The 26,074-nt window shown below is 42.6% G+C and overlaps 1 protein-coding gene across 2 annotated transcripts in view; it reads right to left on the bottom strand.

Annotated features, from left to right (window-relative positions):
• The window catches only part of ivd (isovaleryl-CoA dehydrogenase), a 109,119-nt gene that overhangs the window by 22,747 nt on the left and 60,298 nt on the right, over positions 1–26,074 (bottom strand). For both annotated transcript variants that reach the window (XM_072569286.1, XM_072569287.1), the window contains 5 exons: positions 16,794–16,883; positions 8,397–8,448; positions 5,451–5,620; positions 3,108–3,201; positions 1,806–1,942 (listed from right to left, as the gene is read on the bottom strand). In XM_072569286.1, the coding sequence (XP_072425387.1) occupies positions 1,806–1,942; positions 3,108–3,201; positions 5,451–5,620; positions 8,397–8,448; positions 16,794–16,883 (543 nt within the window). The remainder of the gene's footprint in view (positions 1–1,805; positions 1,943–3,107; positions 3,202–5,450; positions 5,621–8,396; positions 8,449–16,793; positions 16,884–26,074) is intronic.

Below are 26,074 nucleotides of genomic sequence, written 5' to 3'. Positions count from 1 at the left end.
GTGGAAGAACGCAGCTATTTTGGGGATAGTCCAAACCACATCTTTTGGTATATAAAACCATTGTTTCCAACTCACCTAGCTCCATATACACACACAGAGCCCTGATTACTGCTCCCAGCCTGAGCTCCATATACATACACAGCCCCGATTATTGCTCCCAGCCTGAGCTTCATATACACACACAGCCCGATTACTGCTCCTAGCCTGAGCTTCATATACACACACAGAGCCCCGATTACTGCTCCCAGCCTGAGCTCCATATACACACACAGCCCAATTACTGCTCCCAGCCTGAGCTCCATATACACACACAGCCCGATTACTGCTCCTAGCCTGAGCTTCATATACATACAGAGCCCGATTACTGTTCCTAGCCTGAGCTCCATATATACACACAGCCCGATTACTGCTCCTAGCCTGAGCTTCATATACATACAGAGCCCGATTACTGTTCCTAGCCTGAGCTCCATATACACACACAGCCCGATTACTGCTCCTAGCCTGAGCTTCATATACATACAGAGCCCGATTACTGTTCCTAGCCTGAGCTCCATATATACACACAGCCTGCATTACTGCTCCCAAGCCTGAGCTCCATATACACACACAGAGCCCTGATTACTGCTCCCAAGCCTGAGCTCCATATACACACACAGAGCCCCGATTACTGCTCCCAGCCTGAGCTCCATATACACACACAGCCCCGATTACTGCTCCCAGCCTGAGCTCCATATACACACACAGAGCCCCGATTACTGCTCCCAGCCTGAGCTCCATATACACACACAGCCCCGATTACTGCTCCCAGCCTGAGTTCCATATACACACACAGCCCGATTACTGCTCCCAGCCTGAGCTCCATATACACACACAGCCCAATTACTGCTCCCAGCCTGAGCTCCATATACACACACAGCCCGATTACTGCTCCTAGCCTGAGCTTCATATACATACAGAGCCCGATTACTGTTCCTAGCCTGAGCTCCATATATACACACAGCCTGCATTACTGCTCTCAGCCTGAGTTCCATATACACACACAGAGCCCCGATTGCTGTGAGCTCCACACACAAGGACCCATGATCACCACTCCCAGCCGTGAGCTCTATAAGCTGATACCTGATCACATGAGAGGAGACAGCACTTTGCCAAGACTCACTGGACGCCTTCTCGCAGAGCGCTTTAGGGAACATCTCCGGGACACCCACACCAATCAACCCCACTGCCCCGTGGCTGAACATTTTAACTTCCCCCGCCGGCCCCCCGTCTGCTGAGGACATGCAGGACCTGGGCCTCCTTCACTCCTCTCCCTCACCACCCGACGCCTGGAGGAAGAGCGCCTCATCTTCTGCCTCAGAACCCTTCAACCCCGGGGCATCAACATGGACTTCATCAGTTTCCTCATTTCCCCTCCCCCACCTTCCCCCAGTCCCAATCTTTCAGCTCAACACCATCCTCATGACCTGTCCTACCTGCCAATCTCCCTTCCCACCTATTCGCTCCACCCTCCTCTCCGACCTCTTCCTCCATCCACCTACTGCACTCTCAACTACCTTCTCCCCAGCCTCACCCCCGAGGCTTCCAGCCTCATTTCTGATTAAAGGGTCCTGCTGGAAATGTTGATTTTCCTGCTCCTCGGATACTGCCTGACCTGTTGTGTTTTTCCAGCTCCATTCTAATCTTGACTCTGATGCAGCCCTGAGCCAATCTCTTCAATCACTGAACGGAGAGAGAAAGTAATTGTCATTTACAAACGTCTAATGCGCTAAATGTCCCCAGAAAGACATTACAGGACAAAATGTTACCTTCTCCACAATGAACGTTGTGATACCACGGGAAGCTGGCTTGGCATTAATGTCCGTTTTGCCATAAACAATGAGGACATCAGCATCAGGCCCATTGGTAATCCAGAACTTGTTGCCATTGAGAACATAGTAATCACCTTACACAAAAAAAACCACAACTCTCAGTCAGCAAAACACCTTGATTAATGGAATTAGATTGAACAAAAAAGATCAAACAACTTCCTATCATAAAGAACGTGCCCTGTTCATTTTCCAAATGTAAATGGTCAGCAACTACAAGAAACAAAATTGGATGCAGTTTTCCCCACACAGGGATCTGGCTTCCAACTGCAGAAGACAACCCACTGCTGCATTAAATGGAACATGTGTCACACCAGCCAAGCTTTTGACTTTCTGAAGGTTACTGGCATAATTGAGTCATTGGGCACCTTGTTGCAAAATAAGATTCAGATAGAGACGACTTTGAAATGTGCTTTGGGCTGGCCTGTGAATTCGAAGTCAGTTGTCAGGCGCAGTACTCAGCGTACCAACCATAAGTTGTTTCCCCAGAAACCAAACTGTTTGCAGTCAGGAGAAAGACTGAATCAAGGAAGACAATCTGTTTTTTGGGAACGGGCACCCAGCCAGCAAAATCATCAAAGGAAACGTAGGACAGCATACAAAGAGGTTATATTTAGTTTCAAGTTCAGCACGACAACCATCAAAAGTGGGGCAATGTCACGTGTTCTTTATTTTATATCATCGTGCAAACGTAGGTGGCACCAACTGGACTACGTAACTCTGATCACAGCTGTTGATCTGCGCTTTCTGCCTTACCACGGAATGGAAGAATGTAATTACTCGAATCCAAGTTTTGCCTTGTTGAATGGTACAGGGAGAGATTAAGATGTATGCATGATGAGGAGTTCCAGTTCAGACCAAAAGTGAGATTCTCTTACCCTCTTGGTCACACACTACTACACTAGCAGACAGGGGCCGGGGCAAACCAATTCCCATACAAAAACATTCAAATCATTTACAGAAAGTAACGGCACCACTGAATCTGAGAAGGCACACACCTACAGCAGACTCAAATCCAATATCACTTATCAATTTAACACCATAATATGGGACGTTTCACATCATGAACTTGGGCTCACCTGAAGGCAAATAAAATGTGTCCAATTTTTGTTTCACAAGGGAATCTCTGGGCTAAATAGAGAGAACTTTGGTCTCAGCAGTCTGTGATACATTCCAATCTAGATTCCAAAGGAAAATCAAAATCCAAAGTCATAGTCATGCCGTGCCATTCATTCCACAAACCTTTCTTGTCTGCCTTCAATTTCATTGAGACGACATCCGACCCTGCGTTTGGCTCACTCATTGCAAGAGCCCCTATATGCTCACCACTGATTAACTGCAAAGAGAGAAAGCTAATTAAATAGGAGGAAACCAACTTCAGAGTTGAACAGTGCTCAGATTCCTAGCTTTGTGGAATACCTCTGCCTCGTCTGCAAGCATGCCCCAAGCTTCCTGTTCTGAGGAAGGGTCACTCCACCCAAAACGTTAACTCTGATTTCTCTCCACAGATGCTGCCAGACCCTGCTGAACTCTTCCAGCAATTGCTATTTTTGTTTCCAAGTTTCTAAGCACTGCTTGTTATTTTAATCCAGCACCTTGCTCCTACTCTCAAGTCTCAGTGCTCAGTGTTCCTGTGAAGTTTGACACAGGTTTGGGGAACAGCACTTCATCTTCAGCTTCTGGACTCAGCATTGATTGCAACAACTTCAGACCATGAATCCAGTCCCACAATTCTGAGTATGTTTTTTTGTTTTGCCATGTGTCAGTCTGAACCTGGCTTTTGAAGTTATTGTCTCTGTCCAAAAACATTCATTATACTGCTATTCATAATCTGGACAAACATTTTGTTTCTTTCCTACAACCATTAATACTCCCTTTGCCATTTGTTCCATGACATCTTTTGTCATTTAATCTCTCCCACCATCCGTCCACTCCCAGACTTTCCCTTTTGTTCTTTCATTGGCATAAAACCTTGCCAAACTCCTTCAGTTCCAAAAAGAACTTTTCGTCAGATGTAACTTAAAGCATTAATTGTTTCTCTCTTCTGAGATGCTGCCACTTTTCTAGCATTTTCTGCTTCTATTTCAGATTCCTAAATGCTTTTACTGCAAGAAAATGTTTTTAAGATCTATTAAAAAAAGATGTATTGTATTGGAACTGATGCAGTCTGTAAGAATTTGAAGCCAGCCAGACTCTCAGATGAACACCTTTTACTTATTGTCTTATTAGGTTCTTCAGGATCAAGGGTTATGGGGAGAATGGGGCTGAGAAACCTATCAGCCATGACTGAGCGGCAGAGCAGACGCAATGGGCTGAATGGTCTAATTTCTGTCCTATACCTTATGGCCTTATATTACTAAAACAGAAATTGCTGGTGACCTTCAGCATGTCTGACAACATCTGTGGAGAGAAAGCAGAGTTAATGTTTCAAGTCCAGAGACCCTGCTTCAGAACATTATAGTATTTAGCTTATAATGTCAGCTTACATCATCTCAGTGACATATAAAATAGTGGGAGATGTCCAGTTAGGCATGCTTTGTTAGAGCAATAAGACCAACTTTTAATAAACTGGAATAAGTATACAGCATACCAACATCCCTTGAAACATAGAAAACAGGAGAAATAAGCCATTCAGCCCTTCGAACCTGTCCTGCCATTCGACATGATCATGGCTGATCTTCCAACTCAGTACCCTGTTCCTCCTTTCTCCCTAAATCTTTCATCCTTTCAGAAATATATCTAATCAAAACCTGAAGCCTAGAAATAAATGCAGGTGTTGTCATCTAACTCTTCTCAGCCTTTTATGTAGGACAGCAGTTAAACTAAAAAAGTAGAATGTTCACATAGTTGCCCTAAATTCACATTCTTTAACTGAACAAACTTTGGGTTGGCTATATTATCATGTCAATGTTGATGGAAAAGGCTTTTGCAGCACACACTGAGGTGTGGGCTTGCTGCTAGAAGCCTGATGCTTGTCAGATATGGTGAAGACATGCAGAGCTACTTTATTTTTAGAAAGAGTGCACTGTAAAGCTGACAATGTAACTCAGTTCTGTTAGCTATTTACGCTACTATATTGGTACTTACATGCTTTTGGTACAGTATCTATACTCAATGGACTCTCAATGGTTCTGGTGTCTTTGAATCAGAGACTACCTTTTAGAGACCTCTCACAGTGGCTCAGTGGTTAGCACTGCTGCCTCGCAGCACCAGGGACCCAGGTTCGATTCCGGTCTCAGGCAACTGTCTGCGTGGAGTTTGCACACTCTCCCCGTGTCTGCGTGGGTTTCCTCCGGGTGTTCCAGTTTCCTCCCACAATCCAAAGATGTGCAGGTAAAGTGAATTGGCCATGCTAAATTGCCCATAGTTTTAGGTGCATTAGTAGGGGAATGGGTCATTCTTCGGAGGGTAGGTGTGGACTTGTTGGGCCGAAGGACCTGTTTCTGCACTGTAGGGAATCTAATCTAAAATTTCATTTAGGTATGAAGGATGGCTTATCAGTGAGCAAGGACTTCATGGTTATTCAGCATGTTGCAATAATTCAATTCAAGGATGACTGGAGCTTTGTGCCACTTAGTGTCATACCTTGGGTAAGTATTTCTGCTTCTGCTCTTCGTTCCCGTTCCTCACCAGCTGATTGATACACAGGTTGGAATGTGCTCCGTAACTGAGGCCGATGGCAGCCGACACACGGCTTATTTCCTCCATAACCAGGACATGATCCAGGTATCCACCTCCAGTCCCACCATACTCCACTGTAAAAGGTACCACACAGCCAGTTTAATAAGATCAGCAAGTTCATCACACATGCAACCAAATCTTGCATTACCCACCAGAAGCAAACACTGGAATTACACACAGTACTGGTGAGAATTGAGAATTTGCTACCACGTGGGAGTGATTCAGACAAAATTTGTTTTACCTCAAATATTTTTATGCTAAGCATGTGAGGAAGAAAGGATGATAAAGGGCTAATGGGGTCCGATGAGAAGAGATGTGTGGAGGCTCATGTGCAACACAAAAAATTGACCAATTGTAGGACCTGTTTGTGTTCTAAATTCTATGTAATTAGAGCAGTAACACACAGCATCATCAGATATTCAATAATCCCCTGCGGTAACCAGTATGCCTTTTTCTGGTAATGGCAAATTAAACACGTAATCCTGCCCATTAAGTAAACATACTCAAACAAATGTAAATGGGTCCACCTGCTGAATCAACACGCGCACACAATTTTACAAAATGTGGCCTGGAGAATATAAAAGTGTTGCATGCAATATATACACCAGCAAGCACATGCATTCATTAATCACTACACACAATACCTTTCCCAAAGACGTTCTATAGCATTGTATATTTAAGCGTAAAGGTCCAACTTAGAAATATCAGCTAAAACTCTGTGGTAAAGGTTCAGAACATTGGAAGCTCGAGCTAAGTTACAGGACTTGAGCACATAAATCCAGGCTTACATGCTCCAATGCAGCATTGAGAGCATACTATACAGTCAGAGTTAAAAATCACACACCAAGTTATGGTCCAACAGATTTATTTAGAAGTACTAGCTTTCGGAGCACTGTTCCTTCATCAGGTTGTGGAGGTTAAGAGATGGATACAGTTAGAGATGGATTAAATAGGATGCAGGACAAAGAAGCTGGTCAATTAACCCAACCAATTCATGGATAAGAAAAATCTGATGGTAATATTGCGAAGAACAGCATGAAGTCCTCCCCTGCAAACCTGGTGAATGATTATTCCTCAATCAAAGTCAGAGTAGATGATCTGGTTAATAGCTTATTTGCTGGTTGAAAGAGCTTATATTTGTCAACTGGTTGGCAAATAAGTCTACATTACAATTATTATCTTAAACTTTTATCGCAGAGTGACACGAAAGTATTTTGGGATATTACAAAGGTGCTGCAGCAATACAAAATCACTCCCTTTGCTTCAAAGCTACTATAAGAACATAGAAAATAGATAGTATTACCACTGCACTCTAATTTTAAAACAAACCGGTCCATAACTGCTAAACATGGTCACATCACCAGCCCAATGTATTCAACCCATCGTTCCACTTTTTTTAAAATTTAAAGTCTCTCAAACAATGCAGTCAGTCCAACCAATGATTTGCAGCTGGATTTTGGGGCGCCCTCCCCAAGTGTTTTTTATGGAAGAAGGACACATAAAACAGGGTAGGTGCCTAGACTATCACTCTCCTACCCGCCCTGTACTCCCTCTGTAGTACAAACCTGGTGGCCTGCCCCGTCATGTGTATTTAAATCAACCTGTTACAACACACCAGTAAGATCTGAATCAGACCTTCTGGCTCAGAAGTAGGGGGACATGATCACTTTGCTACAAGCCCCCTAAAGCATGCTCATCATATGTAAGAAAATGAGGTTGGGCCAAGATGAACCGGTTTGAAGTTAATTTCCATTTGATATACACTGCCCATCCTCTGATACAGTTATCATGTCCAGGAAAAGGCGGCCTATTTTTGTTATAAAGTAGGTTTTGAAAAGGCAGAGGGAAAATAGGCCATGTTTTGGGAGAGGCAGAGGAGGGTGGCAGTTGCACTGCGCACACTGGGGCACCCTCTCTGAAGACAGTACCCTCTTTGTCTTTCAGTACCTTGTTCTCCACAGCCCATGCCCATAACCCTCGAAGCTAGTCAAACCCTCCTCTCCCAGTAGCTCCAACTTACCCTAATCCAGCATTTTCACAGCAAAAAAAAAATTTGCGAGTCACCTTCAATTGAAAGTAAAAATAGACCACATTATTCACAAATCGTGAATGGTCATAATAGTGAAATCTTTACGTTTAAATAGAACTGATCAAATCTTCTCAAAGCACTCCTCATGACTGATTCATTTTGGCACACATCAACTATTTTGTCTCAGACAAATGGCCAACTAATCTATTTGAATGGTCATTATTTATCTACAGAGGTGTAAGTGTCCAGGACAGATATACAAAATTATGCTCGGGGATCTGTAACACTTCAGAGGTGACTCTTAGTGTAACAACTCATTTGTCTTGACAATGTAGCATTCCTTCAGCATGACAGTGAAATCTCAGTCAGAACTGTGTCCAGAGGTCCTTCTGTGATATTAGGTGTCTAGAACCTACCACTGTCACTGGATCCAAGTCATCAGGTCCTTTCCTACCAGCATTATGAATGTGCCACGCTCCATGGACAGTAAAGGTTCAAGGAGGCAGCTCACCATTATCTTCCCCAGGGCATTAGGGAAGTGCAACAAATGCCACAGACACAGAAATCCCATGGAATAATAAAAACTTAGAAGCATATTCTGTAAGATGGTCTAAACTTAGACAGCATACTTTAAAGGTAGGAGCTTGAGTAGACCATTTGGCCCTTCAAAGTTGCTCTGTCTTTCAGCAAAATAATGGCTCACCTTCTAGCTCAACTCCACTTACCCGCCAAACCCCACATTCCCCAAGGATACAACCGCAGTTTGATTGTTAATGCCAGAGAAAACAAAGCAGATAAAAGCTGAGGCTGACAAAACTCACCAGGTGCAGTGATCCCGAGAACTCCAAGGTTACCAAGCTGCTTCCAGAACTCCTAAATACCAAAGAGGCAACACGATGGTAAGGAAATCAATGGAAGAGCTTCATTAAATCCAAACTGTGTCACACACCAGTGCATAAATCTTTTTTGGGCAAGACACATAGATATGGGTTTTGCATGGGAAATTCTGTAGCACATAACTCAAAAATGTATCAGTTCACAGCAGGTTATATTATTAATTGTCTAGCAATGAGGAACAAGCTGCAGTTTAAGAAGAGCTAAGCAAACGACTTGCGTTTTCTCTTCATTGTTCCATGTGATGTGGGTGTTGCTAGCAGGCTAAGCATTTGTTGCCTAACCTTAATTGCCCTAGAACTGACCAGCTTGCTAGGCTATTTCAGAACACAACTTAGAGTCAGCCAGATCGCTGTGCATCTTAAATCACATGCAGGCCAGACTAGGACAGCAGATTTCTTCCCCTAAAGGGCATAGTGAACCAGACGATTGCTAGTTTCATGGTCAAGACTGCTGACATTAGATTCTAGATACATTTTCTTTAAAATCACCATGGTGGGCTGTGAACCCATGACCCTAAGGCATAAATTGGGCTTTTGGATTACTGGTCATTATCACTATGTCACTGACTTCTCATGAATAACATACAGAATAATGGAAATGTAGGAGCAAAGGACCTTTTACTGAGGGGTTCAGATGCTGTATGCACAGAAGAACAGATAGTGAGTTACAAATGCAATTTAATTAAGCAGTTCAGGAAAACAAAAATGGCGATAATGAAAGAAAAACTCGTGAATTTGGTGATGAGGAGGACATTTTCAGGACACAAGTTCAGCCAGGTGATTCCTTAAACTGAAGAACAAACATGAATGGCACAACCTTTGTAACAGAGTGGTCTCTTCATAAAATGGAGAATACTGACAGACAAAGGTACTTTGATAAAGTAGGATTGGAGAAGTGGTGGAGTCCAGAGTGGCATGGTGGCTGAGTGGTTAGCACTGCTGTCTCATAGTGCTAGGGACCAGGGTTCCCTATAAACTGACAAAGAGTAAGTTGAACCAAAGACAAGAGAGACGGTGGCAGTTTGTTAGACTTGCAATTAATACAAAGATAGCATATGATGGAAAAGAAAAGACCTAAATGCAACGATTTAGTCACTGAAGTGCAAGTACAGAGGATATTGAGTGTCAAGAGCCTGTAATCTGAAAGAAGCTGCTGAATATATAGTGCAATCATCAGCAAAAAAAAAAGCACACATTTGGAATATGTGGGCAGACTGTTAATGACAGGAAGGAAAACTGGAGGAGATTAGAGCCCTTGAGAACCACTGAATTAATGGAAAAAGAGGCAAAAGATAAACTTTTCATTACAGCTGATTTTTTAATTGCATCAGATAGACAGGAAGTGTGATTGCAATTACCTTAGGCTATGAGGTAACTTGTTGTGAAGTGCTTGCTATCAAAGCTAATAAAGGCTCTCGAAGTATTGAAGGCAATGACAGATGATTCACAAACGTGTTCAAGTAAATAGTCCCAGAGGTGCACTACAAGCTCAGTGCTAAAAATCACATTAGGAATCAGCAAGATCCTTAAAATAATAAGCGTTTTGAGAGTCAACAGTAGTTTCTACAGTCTCAGAAAGAACGAATGCAAGTCCAGAAGCACACAGGTATTTATGAATCGGGAAGCTATGCTGCATTTGTTACCTCTCTGTCAGTGTCAAGGTTGATACTGAATAGTTGCTAAGCACTGAGAGGAAAGGATAAACAGCCAGTGGTTGTTGTCTACATCAGTATTAATGTAATAGATAGAAAGTGGTACATGGTCCTGCAGTCAGAATTTGAGAGCTAGTAAGGTAATATGCAAGTGGAACACCGAAGCAGTAATGTCTGGATTACACCCAATACAATTGAAATAGAGTATAGAAATAGGAGGATGGAGCAGATGAATGCTTGCTGAAACAACAATGCAGAGCAGAGGAAGGGCTTTAGATTCTTGGGTCGCTGGAGTCAGTTCATGGGGAGATGGGACCTATAAAGGCCAGACATAGGTGGCACCTTAACAGAGCTAGAACCAATTTCCTTTTGAGATAATTTGCCAGCGCAATTGGGGAGGTTTAAATTCACTTTATAGGACTGTGGGAACCAATAAGCCATATGAGAGAAGGAAATCAATGTGCAAATAACACTGGGAGCATCAAAGTAGAAAATAGTGAGTTCAGATTTCAGAAGGGAAATAAGCAAGTAGAGAAGCTAATAGAATGTTACCCTTTACTGGAAGGGGAATTAAATACAAAAGTATGGAGATTATACTTAAACTATACAGGTATTAGAGAGACCACATTTTGAGTTGTGTGCGCAATACTGGCCATCTTATTTAAGGAAAATTCCAAACGCATTTAAAATAGTTCAGAGTAGGTTTCCTGTACATATATGCAGAATGGGTGGGTTCTCTTAAGAGGAAAGATTGGATAGGTTAGGCTTATATCCAATGGAGTGCACAAGAGGTTGAAGGGACTTAATTGAAACAGTTGAAATTCCAAAACGTTTTGACAAGCTGTATGTAGAAAGGATTTTCCTCTTGTCAATTTAAAACTGATGAGGACAACATTTAAGGTACATTGTCTCCAATTAAGGTTGATAAACCATGAGGACCAGATGAGATACTGAAGAACGTTAGAGTGAAAATTGCAGAGGCACTGGCCAGAATTTTCCAATTTTCCCTTAAGTATCTCAGGACACACAGGTACCAGGGGATTTGTAAAATTTCAAATGTCACACCGCTGTTTAGGAAGAGGTGTAAAGACAAACCCAGCAAATACAGACCAGTCAGTTTAACTTTAGTGGTGGGAGAAACTCTTAGGAAACAAAATTAATAGCACTTGTCAAATGTGGGTTGACTAAGGGATGTCAGTACGGATTTGTTAAGGGAGATCAGGTTGAACAGATTTACTTGACTCTTCAATGAGGAAAGACAGCGCATTAGCGAGGATAATGCTGTCGATCTGGTGCACATGGACTTCAAATTGGAATATAATAGAACACCACACAACAGACTTGCAAGTTAAGTCTGAATTCACAAAGCAAAAAGCACAGCAGTAAAATTAGCCGAGACACAGGAAAGTCAGCGTAGTGGTAAATGATTGTTTTGTGGGACTGGAAGAAGGTTTATACTGAAGTTCCCCAGGGATTAGAGCCCCTGCCTTTCCAGTTACACATTAATGAGCTAGATCTTTGTGTACAGGACACAATTTCCAAACTTACTGGATGATACAGAACTTGGAAATGTTGTGAACCATGAGGAAGATAATGTAGAAGACTACAAAGGACAGATAGGTTAATGGAATGGATGGGAAATGTAATGCAGAAAAGTATGAAGTGATTAATTTTCATCAGAAGAGAGACAATATGAAACAAAAGGTACTAAAGGGACTGGGTGTAAAACACTGTTTCCAAATTACCACTTGATCATGTTATGTCACACTTCTAAGGGCAGGTGGGACTTGAACTCAGATCGGAGAGTACTGAGATAGGGCCACAATCATGGTGGCAAAAGTGGCCTTTAAGGATATGGATATATATGTACATAAAGCATTGAAGCTGTCAGGTTACTTTTGCATTTAGCATCTTTATCAGGGGACATAGAGGACAAAGCAAAGTTATGCTAAACCTTTTTGAAAGACTGTTTCAGACACAACTGGAGTATTACATCCAGTTCTGGGCATGCTAATTTATGAAGGGTATGAATGCATTAAAATAGGATTCTAGGAATGAGGAACTTCAGTTCCATAGAAAAAATTGGGATTCTTCCAAGTGGAGCAGAGAGGAATGTTAGGAGATTCGGTAGAAGTCCTCTGAATAATGAGAGTTCTGAGCAGAGTAGAGAAGAAATAGTGTCCCCAACTGTGGATGGATTGAGAACTGGGAGGGTTGGTGGCCGGGGTGGGGGGAGACACATAATTAAGATGATTGACAGAAGTAGCAATGGTGACTCAAGGAGAAACATTTTCACACAGCAAGTGGTTAGAATCTGGAATGCATGACACTGAATGAACAGTGGAGGAAGTTTCAAATAGAATTAGATGGTTATTAAAAAAAAATCAGGATGATGGAGAAAAGACAGGGGAATGGCATAAGGTGAACTGCTCCAACACAGGGCCAGAACAGACACTACAGGGTGAATGGCCTCTTTCAGTGCTAGAGCTATTACTCCACATACATGAGATAGAAATTTACAGTCATTGTGCAGCCATAAGCAAGGGCCCTGAAGAGTAGTTGCCAATCCAGTGATAATGTAAGGGATAGCGAATTTGAAAAGAGAGAGAGCGGTTCAACTCTTGTGGCCCATGATGGAACAAACAATGCAAGTAGGAAGAGGCGGTCTCAGTATTAGCAGCCAAATTAAAAACCAGAGCCTTGAAGCTGTGGTTACTCTGGAATCATGTTCAAACTGGCAGATAGATTGGCAGATCTGAATGATTAACTTATGACTGATGGCTGGTGTAAGAAAGGGGGACTTCTTTTCATATGACACCGTAACCCGTAATAGGATAGCAAAGAAGCTGTATTGAGGGGTCAGGATCCACAAACTGAAATTAGAGCAGAATCCTATTGCAAAGGGTACATAAGGAGTTAGATATGAGAGTTACAGGGATATATAAAAAGTCTAAACAGAAATGAACAGGAAGAAAAGCACACAATGTGATCAACTTCACTGAATTCTCTGAAAAGTCAACAGACAGTAGACGTTTACGGCAGATATAATTTATCTGGATTTCCAAAAGAACTTTGGCAATGTGCCACACAATGGCCTAACAAAATCAGAACATGCAGAGTCAGTGTACTAGTGGGGGAATGGATGGTTCGTTGGCCATAAGACAGTAAGCAGGGACTAAGGGTAGCTGCTTGGTAGTGGTAGTGGTAGTGGTAGTAATACAGCAAAGAAGGTTCGTTAGAGTGATCCCTGGGATGAAACAGTTTTATATGATGAGTTGCTGAATAAATTTGGTCTATATTGGGCAGTACAGTGGCTCAGTGAATAGCACTGTTGCCTCAGTGCCAGGGACCCAGGTTCAATTCAAGCCTCAAGTGACTGTCTGCTTAGACTGTCTTTCCTTGTCTGCATGGGTTTCCTCTGGGTGTTCCAGTTTCCTCCCTTAGTCCAAAGATGTGTAGGTTTGGAGGATTGGCCATGGTAAATTACCCATCGTGTCCAGAGATGTGCAGGCAAGATGGATTAGCCATGGGAAATGCAGGGTTACAGAGATAGGGTAGTGGGTCCGGACGGGATGCTCCTTGGAGAGCTGGTGTGACTTTGATGGGCCAAATGGCCTGCTCCTGCACTGTAGGGACTCTATGATTCCGTATTCGATGGAGCTTTAGAAAGAATGAAAAGGTGAACTCTTTGAAACATACAAGATTCTGAAAGAGTTTGCTAAGGAAGGCACCAAAAGTTTGTTTCCCTTGACTTGGGAATCTAGAACATATCGATAAGTGGCTGAGAATTTAGGAAGAACAAAGAGGAGGAATTTCATGACTTAAAAGGGTGGTCAGTCCTTCGAATGCAAAGAAGATGTCCCCGGATGATACCAGAACCTTATAGAATCTAGGGTCCTAGAGCATGGAGGTAGGCCCTTTGGCCCAAACTGATCCATGCCAACCAAAATGTGCATCAATACTAACCCCATTTCCCTGCCCTTAGCCCATATCCTTCTAAACTTTTCCTATCCATGTATTTGTCCAAAAACCTTTTAAAAGTTGTTAGCGTACCCACTTCTACCACGTCCGCTGGCAGCTCATCCATATGTGTACCACCCTCTGTGTGAAAAAGTTGCCCATCAGGTTCCCTTTTACTCTTTCCCCTCTAACCTTAAACTGATGCCCTCTAGTCCTCGATTCCCCAACCCTAGGAAAAAGACTGAGTGCATTCACCCTCCCCATGCCTCTCATGATCTATACACCTATATAAAGGCACCCCCCACGCCCCCACCCCAGTCTACTACGCTCTAAAGGAAAAAGTTCTAGTTTATCCAACCTCTCCCGAGAACTCAGACCCTTGAGTCTTGGCAACATCCTTGTAAATTTCTCCTGCATCTCTTTCTAATTTAATAACATCCTTCCTATAGCAAGGTGACCAAAACTGAACACAATACTAACCAATGTCCTACAAAACTGCAACATAACTTCCCAACTGCTATATTCAGTGCTCTGACTGATGAAGACCAGTCCACCAAAAGCCTTCTTCACTGCCCTGTCTATCAGTGACTCCACTCTCAGAGAACCATGTACATGAAATCCAAGGTCCTTCTGTTCCACTATACTCCTTAAGGCCCTACCATTCACCATGAAATTCCTACCATAATTTCACTTTCCAAAACCCAAGACCTATTAAACTCCATCTGCCATTTCTCTGCGCACTTCCCCTGCTGATCAAGGTTCTACTGCAAATTCTGATAACGTTCCTCACTGCCCATGATACCACCTAATTTAGTGTCATCTGAGCAATGAGCCCAGCAGTGACCCCTGAGGCACTCCACTAGTCACAGGCCTCTAGCCTGACAAGCATCCTTCCAGTAGTACCCTCTGCATCCTATCATCAAGTCAACTATGTATCAAATTTGCTACCTCCCCCTGGATTCCATGCAGTCTAACCTTCCAGAACAGCCTACTACTTATCAAAGACCTTTCTAAAATCCATGTTGACTATGTCTACCACCCTGCCCTTGGCAACCTTCCTGGTCACTTCACCAAAGAACTCTAATAAATTTGTGAGGCAAGATCTTCCACGCACAAAGCCATGCTGACTACTCCTAATCAAACCCTATATCATACTAATCAGAAAAGGGTGTATGGGCTGGCTCTCTTTTCTCTTGAAGACAGAAGGCTTAGAGTTGATCTAATGCAGGTCTTTAAAATGATGAAATGGACAAAGTACACAGGCAGTGTGTGTTTCCAATTGTGGGGAAGAGCAAACCCAGTGGCTATCAACAAATGGACATCAACAAGTTACAACAGGGAATTCAGAACAAACTTCTTAACCCAGGGAGCGATGAGAATGTGGAACTCACTACCATATGCAATATTTGAGGCAAGTAGTACTCCTATGTAAGGAGTTTGATGAGCAAATAAGGGAAAATGAAACGGTTTTGGTGAGAATCAGTTGAGGAAAGATCGGAGAAAGTTCAGGTTCACTTTTAGAACACAATTACGTGTGCAATTCTGGTCAAACTTCTATAGGAAGGATGTTGTGAAACTGGAGAAGGTGCAGAAAGGATTTACAAGGATGTTGGAGGACTGGAGGGTTTGAGCTATAGGGAGAGGCTGAATAAGGTAGGGCTTCTTTCTCCGGAGTGTCAGAGGCTGAGCGGTGACCTTAGAGAGGTTTATAAATAATAAGGGCAAAGATAGGGTAAACAGACAAGGTCTTTTCCCCAAGGTAGAGAAATCCAAAACTAGAGGGCATAGATTTAAGGTGAGGGGAGAAAGATTTAAAAAGGACCTGAGGGGTAATCTTTTCACGCAGAGGGTGGTGCATGTATGGAATGAGCTGCCAGAGGAAGTGGTGGAGGCTGGTACAATTATAACAATTATAACATTTAGATGAGTACATGAATAGGAAGCATTTAGAGGGATATAAGTCAAATGCTGGCAAATGGGACAAGGTCAGATTGGGATACTTGGTCAGTATGGCCAAATTGGAATGAACAGTCTGTTTCCGTGTTATATAGTTCGAGGTAAAAAACAAGCATGTTCTGGCCATGCTGCCTATCATATGGATTGCTACATGAAGAACATTTAATTTCCTTCGCAAATACAATTGTGCAAACAGAAGTAGTGATAATACAGAACATGATAAGTTAGAAGCCACATTTTACAGCCAATGGGAGAGACACCAGGAGGACCAGGCATTTTATCATTCAGATTAACTGTGGAGATAGAGTTAAAAATGATAAAATAATATGAAGCAATGAAGATGGTTCATAACTGATATTAGGGATGGGGGAGGAAAAGGTGAATCAAAAGAGTCAGCATTCTGTTTAAAAGCAATACGAATGGTATCAAAGTAGAACAGTTTCATAAAATAATTCAAGTGGGTACTAGAAGGAGACTTTCACCGATGCTGCATTACAATAAAGTTTCAAGCAGCTATAAGACTAGATTACAGATGTTACTATCGGGCCAATTCAAATTACTTCAATCTGAAACATCTAATTGCTGTGGCTTTTTGTTTGACTTCATGCAGCAGATAACAACCAATGATGTAGAAGCAAGCCTCTGTTTTAACTTCTAACTCTGCTTAATCAACAGGAACTTTTAATTAGATCAATGTCATGTGAAAATCTCAGATTTAATACAAGAGGATGCGAGCCATACGCTGTGCACTTACCTTCAGCTCTGGGAACTCATTCTTCTGGTCAATCTCCTGGGCTTTGGGAGCGAGATGGTCCTGGCAAAATTTCTGAACCATCTGCCGAAGCTAGCAAGCAAAGAAAAGACACAGCATTGGAGTCAATTATGAATTTTAAAGGTTACTTGGAAAACGCAGGGGTAGAGGTTATCTTTAACATCTATGATAAGTGCAGGAAGTGAAAACTGGCTGGGAGAATCACACTGAATTGAATGGATGAGAAGTACAGCAGACTACACAAGGGGTGTACAACCGTTTACGAGCATTCTCCTTTCCCACCTTCACCCAGATGTTTCATAATGACAAGTGGGGGAAAAAATGACAATCTAAGCTCTTTCTTAATTGATGAGCACAAAACAAAAGCAGCAACTTTTTTGCTACTGTAGCCTGATCTAGACAAGAACTTAAAAGATGGACACAAAAAGTCCACTTTTCCAAATAGTTCTATATTACAGCTGACCTGTTACAAAATCTGATTTAATGCATGCCTCCCTAAAGGTGAGAAGTGGCCTCCTTGGGGAGGCTGCTAGGGGGCAACTAAAGACAATTCTCTTTCTGGGAACATGAGGTAATAGAGAAATAAAGCAGGAATGAATTTTTTAAAAATGCATTAGGAGAGAGAATCTAACCATTTCCACTTGACATTCATTAGCAGTACCATCACTGAATCCCTTACTCATGACATCCTGGGGGCTTATTATATTCAGAAAATGAACAGGATGAGGAAAGTGAATGCACTACAGTGATATAATTATAGGAGCAGGTCAGAAGTTGGGAATTCTATGAATATTCACTTCTTGTCTCCCCAGTGCTTGTACCCCATCTACAAGACACAAATCCAAAACAGCATAGGAATAGAAGCAGGTCATTCGGTCCACTGAGTCTGCTCCGTTATTCAATGACAATATGAATGATTTAATAAACCTCAACTTCATTTTCCTGTTTTCTCCCACAATCCTAGATTCCCTTACTAATTAAAAATCCTTCTCAGCCTCGAACATACTTAATGACCCAGCCTCCACGGCCTTCTACAGTATAGAATTCCACTAAATTCCATATATATACACACTACTTTCTGAGAGAAGAAATTCCTCCTCATCTCTTAAATGTGCAACTCCTTATTCTGACTTCATGCCCACTGGTTCAGGATTCTCCCACAAGGGGAATACGGTTTCCACATCTACTTTGTCAAGCTCCCAATGTTTCAATAAGGTTGGGCCTCTCATTCTTCTAGATTCTAATATGTACAGGCTGAAACTATTCAACCTCTCAAAAAAAAAATGCAGTTCCTCTATACCTGGTATCAGCCTAGTGAAACTTCTCTGCACAGCCTTCAATGACAGTATTATCTTTCCTTAGATAAGGTGTGCAAAAGTTCACAGTATTCCCAATGTCGTCTGACCAGTGCCTTGTATTGTTTTAACAAACCTTCTCTACATTTGCACTCCATTCCCTTTGAAATGAAAGCCAACATTCCACTTGCTTTCCCTTTTACTTGGTGAACTTGACTGCTAACTTTTTGAGACCAAATCCCACTGTTCTGTAGCTTTCTGCAGTCTTTCTCCATTTAAATAATATTTGGCTCCTCTACTCTTCCTACCAAAAAGTGCATGGCTTAAACTTCCCCACGTTATATTCAATCTGCCAAGGTTTTGCCCATTCCCTTAATCTGATTATATCCCTTTGCAGACTCTTTGTGTCAACCTCACCACATGCCTGCTATTACATCCTTTATAATAGACTCTGATATTTTTCCAATAAGAGACATTAAGTTAATTGGTCTATAGTTATCTGCTTTTTTGCCTTCCTCTTTTTTTTGAAAAAGATGTCACATTGGCAGTTTTCTAATTCTTTGCAACTTTCCCAGAATCTAAGGATTCTTTGAAGACTAAAACCAGAGCATCTACTACCTTTGTGGTTTCTTTCTTTAATATCCAAGGATGCATCTTATTAGGTCCAAGGAACTTATCAGTCTTTAGCCCCCATTAGTTTCCTCAGCACTTCTCTCTCGTGATTGCTATTGTATTTATTTCCTCTCCTCCTTTTGAACCTTGACTATTTGGTAACTTTGGAATTCTACCAAGATGACTGATACAAAGTGTTTAAACAACTCCTCTGCCATTTAAAACGGCTAGGCCGTAAGACAGAGGAGCAGAAATTAGGCCATTCAGCCCATCAGGTCTGCTCCGGCATTCAAGATGGATAAGTTACTCAACTTCATTCTCCCACTTTCCCTCCATTACCCTTGATCCTCAAGAACCTATCTCAGTCTTAAATATATTCAATGACCCAGCCTCCACAACCTTCTGTAGCAATGAATTCCATAGATTCACCATTCCTGCTGAAGAAGTTTCTCCTTATCTCCATTCCTCTTAAGTCTGTGCTCTCAGGTCTTAATCTCTCCTACCAATGGAAACATATTCCCAACATCTACTCTGTCCAGGCCATTCAGTATTCTGTATGTTTCAATTAGATCTCCCTTCTAAACTCCATCAAGTATAGACCCAGAGTCCTCAAGTTTTACTCATATGTTAAGCTTTTTACTCCTGGGGCCATTCTCGTGGACCTCCTCTGAACATGCTGCAGGGCCAGTATATCCTTCCTGACATATATACAGTCACACAACACTGAAGCAGGCCCTTCGGTCCAACCAGTCTATGCCAAACATAATCCCAAACTAGTCTAGACTCACTCGCCTGCTCCTGGCCCGTATCCCTCCAAATCTTTCCTATTCATGTAGATATCCAAATGTCTTTTAAATGTTGTAATTGTACCTACACCTATCATTTCCTTAGGAGGTTCATTCCACACACGGACCACCCGCTGTGTAAAAAAAGTTTGCTCATCATATTTTTAAAGTGAGAAGAGAGAGGTTAAAAAAGACGTGTCCCATAGTCTTGAAATTCCCCCGTCCTAGAGAAAAGACAACTACCTCATTATTTTATAAACTTCTATAAAGTCACCTCTCAATTTCCTACCTCCAGTGAAAACAAATCCCAGCCTGTCACTCTTTCTATACTACTCAAACTTTCCACACCTGACAACATCCTGGTAAATTTCTTCTGAACCCTCTCATTGTGTAGTATTACCATTCTATGAATGGAATCGATTCAGGACAGGTCTAGAAGCTCAAAAAGGGACACTCAGGAGGTGGTGTTGGTCACTAACAACAGCAGAATTGTATTCAAACATAATATGTATCTTTGTGATCTGCCACGGAATTATCAAGTCCAAGTGTGGTTATATGTTATAAGTGGAGTGCAGACAAGCATGTCAGGAACAGCACGAAGTATACCCAGAATGAGGTGCACATCCAAAGATGCTACAACAAAGTTCTATATGCATGTTAAACCAGTATGTGATAGCATAAGTAAAACGGTAAGTTCATCATAGTCCTGGTTGACCATCAGCTGCTATATCATTAGAGAGGGATAACGGGTGATGGGTTTAACCTGAGGGTGACTAGACCACAGGCCAGACTGAAAAGGTGGAAATTGAACCCACGCTATTGGCATCACAAACCAGCTGTCCAGCCAAATGAGCTAACTGACACCAGTTGATCCAGTAAGTGATCCACAGTTAACAAATCAGATCAAAGCTCTGCACTCTTTCCACATCCAGTCATGATTGACAGTGGATAACTAAGGAAGTAACCAGAGGGGATGCCACAAATATCTTCAATTATGGGAGAGGCCAGCACATCAGTGCAATGACAATGTTGAAGGGTTTGCAAACATTTTCAGACTGAAGTGACAAGTGGAAGATCTAACTCAGCTTCCTCCTGAGGTCTCCAAATGCCAGTCTTCAGCCAGTTCAATTTGCTCCATATGATATTGTGAAACGGTTGAAGGCACTGGGCATAGCAAAGACTACAAAACCTAATAAAACCAACTGTTGTACTGAACACATGAACCAAAACTAGCTGAGCCACAGTCAAGTGATTCTAGTACAGATACAACGCTAGCATCTACCCAACAATATGAAAAATTAAACTGTGCACGATACTCTAAATGTGTCTGACTAGAACATAAGAGAGCCTTAGAAGTACATCCCTGATTTTGTACTCAAATCCTCTCAAAATAAATACCGTCATTGCATTTGCCTTCCTAACTACTGACTCAACCTGCAAGTTTACCTTGAGAGAATCCTGAACTAGAATTTCCAAGTCTCTCTGCACTTTCTGAATTTTCTCCCCATTTAGAAAATAGTCAATGTCACTATTTTTGCTGCCAAAGTGCATGACCTCACACTTTCCCATGTGTATTCCATCTGCCACTTCTTTGCCCACTGTCCTAACCTGTCCAAATTCTTCTGCAGCCTTCCTGCCTCCTCAACACTACTTGTCCCTCTAACTATCTTTGTGTCACCTGCAAACTTAGCCAGAATGCCCTTAGTTCCTTCATCTAGATTGTTACTGTATACTGTAAAAAGGTGTAGTCCCAAAACTGAGACATTTTACACACTACATCACCAGCTGCCATCCTGAAAAAGACCATTTTATCCCCTCTCTCTACTTTTTGCCAGATAGCCAAGCTTCTATCCATCCTAGCACCTTGCATCTAACACCTTGTGCCTTTATCCTGTGCTGAAACTTGTCAAAGGTCTTCTTGAGGTCCAGGTAGATAACATCCATTGGCGCTCCTTGGTCCAACCTGCTCGTTACTTCCTCAAAGAATTCTAGCAGATTTGTCGGGCATAACTTCCCCTTGATGAAATTATGCTGAGTTTGCCCTATTTTACCATACACTTGCAAGTATTCAGAAATCTCATCCTTCACAATGGATTCCAGGATCTTACCCACAACTGAGGTTATTTAATCGGTCTGCAATTTTCCATCTTTTGCCTTCTTCCCTTTTTAAACAGGGGTTTCACGTTAGTAATTTTCCAGTCTTCTGAAACCCTCCCTGACTCAAGCAATTCCTGAAAGATCACCACTAATGCCTTCAATACCTATTCAGCTGTCTCCCTTAAAACCATAGAGCGTAGTCCATCTGGTTCAGGTGATGTATCCACCTTCACATCATTCAGTTTTTATAGCAACTTCTCCTTGGTGATGGCCACCATACTCAGCTCTGCCCCCCTCACTCTCTTGAATTTTTGGGATATTACTCGTATCTTCCACCATGAAGAATGATGCAAAGTAATCGTTCAGTTCCTTAGCCATGAATCTCTGCGGTGTCTCCTGAAGTACTCCTAGAAATTCCTGCCACCTGCCATTGTGTCGCACGGTCTTTCCTGCTATGCTCCTCTCCCAGTCAATTCTATCCAGCTCCTCCCTCATGCCTCTGTAGTTACTTTTATTCAGCTAAATAGGCAAGGTCTTTTCCCTGGTTGGGGGTAGTCCAGAACTACAGGGCATAGGTTTAGGGTGAGAAGGGAAAGACATAAAAGAGACCGAAGGGGCAACTTTTTCACGTAGAGGGTGGTGTGTGTGTGGAATGGGCTGCCAGAGGCAGTGGTGGAGGCTGGTACAATTGCAACATTTAAAGGCATCTTTTATGATGATCACTATAACTTTAACTTTTCCTGGCTCCCCATTATTATTTCCCTCGCTTGTTCTCTTTGGCTTTTCTCTTTCTTGTGATATATTTAAAATAGGCTAATCCTGTCTGTCTTGATATTATTTGCAAGTTTATCCTCAACCTTTAACTTCAGTCAGGCATGTGATAGAATACTCCCTCAATTGACCAAATGAGCGCAACTCTGACACTCAAGAAACTCAACACAATTCAGGGTTACAGACTCCTGAGTGCAAAGCAAACCACTCACTGCCACAGCTTCTCATTGCTGAGTCAGTTCACTCTCCTAATCAACCAACTCACTTGTATTACAGGTCCCTGCCATGTTGTTGTGCAGCAGGCAAAGGATGGTGACAAACTGTGTGATGCAGCCAAAGTGGAAGCCTGAGAGACGTTGGTTACTTACAATACTGCAAGAGTGTTGTGTTAACCAAAGCAGTTATTGATAAAGAGATCCAGCACTGTCTCCAGCCACCTGAGGAAAAGGGTTTGAGGACAACAAAATCATTCTGACACCAAGCTCATGCTCTACAGAACTTTCCCACCCTCCTCTATGGCTTTGAGATGTGGACTGTCTACAGCAGACACGTCATGGCTCTGAACCACTACCGCCAACGCTGCATGCACAAGATCCTGCAAATCTGCTGGAAGAAAGACACACTAACACTAGCATCCTCGACTAGGCCAACACCCCCAGCATTGAAGTACTGACTACCCTTTAGCTGCAATAGGCTGGGCACGTTGTCAACATGACCACCACAAGACTCCCCATGCAAGTGTTCTACTCCCAACTCTGAAACAGCAGGCAAGCCCCAGATGGCAGAAGAAATACTTCAGGGAATACCCTCAAGGCCTCACTGGAAAAGTGCGACATTCCCAATTCCCACAGACACCTGGGAATCAATGGCCCACGACCATCCAAAGTGAAGCAGCAGCATCTAGAGAGCCATCGAGCACCTCGAGACTTGCTGTCGGGTAAAAGTGGAAGTAAGGCAAAAACACTATAAGGAGCATGCTGCCACACCAACAGCCCATCCACCCCTCCCTGTGACTTCTTCTGTCACAAGTGTAAAGAGCCTGCGGAAGCTGCATCAGTCCGTACAGCCACCTACAGACTCCCAGGTGGCATGGTGGCTCAGTGGTTAGTACTGCTGTCTCACAATGCCAGGGACCCAGGTTTGATTCCAGCCTTGGACGACTGTCTGTGTGGAGTTTGCACGTTCTCCCTGTGTCTGCTTGGGATTCCTCCAAGTGCTCTGGTTTCCTCCCACAGTCCAAAGCTGTGCAGGCTAGGTGAATTGGCCACGCTAAATTGCCCATAGTATTCAGGGATGTGTAGGTGAGGTACATTAGTCAGGGGTAAATGTAGAGTAGGGGAATGGGTCTGGGTGGGTTACTCTTTGGAGGGCCAGTGTGAACTTGTTGGGTCAAAAGGTCTGTTTCCACACTTTAGGGATTGTATGATTCTATGATCTATGACCAAGAGTGGAAGAGAGTCGTCCTCTATTGCCAGGGACTACCGATGATGATTACCGATCCTGCAACTCTCCTCAAATCATAGTACGCTAGCCCCTCTCCAGTTTTAAAAGGAAATTCTGAGACAGGACATGGCAGAGGTATACGTGTCGAAAGGATGGGAGTACTCATGAACAATTCCTAAACTGGCTCCACTGTGTACCCAGTCTGAGCTGTGCTGATTCCATCTCCACAAGGAGTATGGGGGACATTAAGGGTAGTGGCAACAAATCACTGAAGGCCATTATTACGCAGTTCCAAACAGGCTAGCTCTAACTTCAAAGAAGCAGCGTGAAGGAGGGGCAGAAGAAGAGGGGCAGTAGTGGAAGTTTTACAGGAGCCGACTGCATGAGAAAAATGTTTAAAATCAGGAAGCACAGGCCTCATATTTTAGTTTTATATTGTGGCTCTTTAAACAAACATGCCCAAGTTTTTAAACCCACAACATATGGTGCTGTAAGTGACGACTTATGAACTTTTCACCATACTCATTTGAGTATGTGAGACAATAAAGCTAATTTAAATTTAAATTAATTGAACAAGATAATTGCAATGTAAAAGCAAGGTCTCAAAGCTATGAGCTCCCCCCCTCCACTCTGTTTCACAAGCGTAGAGGGCATTCTGACATTCAAGGAAGTCCAACTGCCTGCTCAGCACAGCCAGCCAATGATAAAATGGGAACATGAGCACACCCACTACCCTTGCAAACATAGTAAAATCTTTGGCTCCGGAATGCTCTGACATTTTTATGAACACTGTCCCTCTTCAGTCAAAATTCTCACACTGTTCACCAACAGCCTCACAAAAATGACATTCAGACTACAAATGATTGTATTGGTTTCAAATAATTTGTTTAACCTTGTCATAGTTTTCAATCGCCTGGAAGCAAAATCAATGTAATAAACATGTGATTAAAAACTGGAGCGTTAATACTTCATATCATTGCCATCCGTTCTGCAGACATCCCACTTGCTTGATTTTGCAAACTCATTGTAGGTGCATTCCACAGAGGCTCACGTGCCTTATCTGAGTAAGTGACACCTAATTGTCAACCATGTCTTTTAAATACACCTTGATTATTATACACTGCTGCCTCAAGCATTACCTAGCTCCAGTTACCTTTTTCCTGTAATACCTGATGGCGCACCCATTTGGGAGTCTGGTAATACTTCCTTGTCACCCATTTATTTGTCACATACAAAATTGGGTAGCAATCTATTTGATTATAAACAGGCATAGTCAAGGGCTTTCTAGGTGTAGCAATAAATTGCATGCACTTCTTTCAATTTATGCACACCATGTTTGCAGCTCATGGCTTGCGCCGCATTCGTGTCACACAAACGCCAGGCAATGGTCAGCTCTAACAAGAAAGAATCAAATCACTATCACTTGACATTCAATGGCATTACCATCACTGAATGCCCCACTATCAACATGCAGGAGGCGACCATCGGCAAGAAACGGAACTGGACTAGCTACATAAGGCTTGAAGAGCAGGTCACAGGCTGGGAAATCTAGACACAACAACTCACCAAATCTTGTCCACTATTTATAACGTACAAGTCAAGAACGTGAGAGGACAATCCTCACTTGTCTGGATGTGTGCAGCTCCAACAAGACTCAAAAAACGTGTTACCGTCCCGCAGAAATCAAGCTGCTGGACTACTTTATTCTCTACATTCAACATTCACTCCCTTTGCCATTCACACACAGTAGCTGCAGTGTGTACATTCTACGGGAACCTATGCCCTCTAGTTTTGGACTCCCCCCACCCTAGGTGAAAGACCTTGTCTATTTACCCTATCCATGCCCCTTATGATTTTATAAACTTATATAAGGTCACCTCTCAGCCTCCAACGCTCCAGGGAAAACAGCCCCAACCTATTCAGCTTCTCCCTATAGCTCAAATCCTCCAACCCTAGCAATGTCCTTGTAAATCTTTTCAAAACCCTTTTAGGGTTCACAACATCCTTCTGATAGGAAGGAGATTGGAATTGCATGCAATATTGCAAAAGTGGCCTAATCAATGTCCTTTACAGCCGCAACATGACCTCCCAACTCCTGTACTCAATACTCTGACCAATAAAGGAAAGCATACCAAATGCCTTCTTCACTATCCTATCTACCTGCGACTCTACTTTCAAGGAACTATGAACCTGCACTCCAAGGTCTCTTTGTTCAGCAACACTCCCCAGGACCTTACCATTAAGTGTATAAGTCCTGCTC

This window comes from Chiloscyllium punctatum, chromosome 4, assembly GCF_047496795.1.
Source record: "Chiloscyllium punctatum isolate Juve2018m chromosome 4, sChiPun1.3, whole genome shotgun sequence".
Taxonomy (NCBI): Eukaryota; Metazoa; Chordata; class Chondrichthyes; order Orectolobiformes; family Hemiscylliidae; genus Chiloscyllium; species Chiloscyllium punctatum.
Note: the sequence above shows the minus strand (reverse complement) of the source record. Positions and strands in the feature narration are given on the sequence as shown.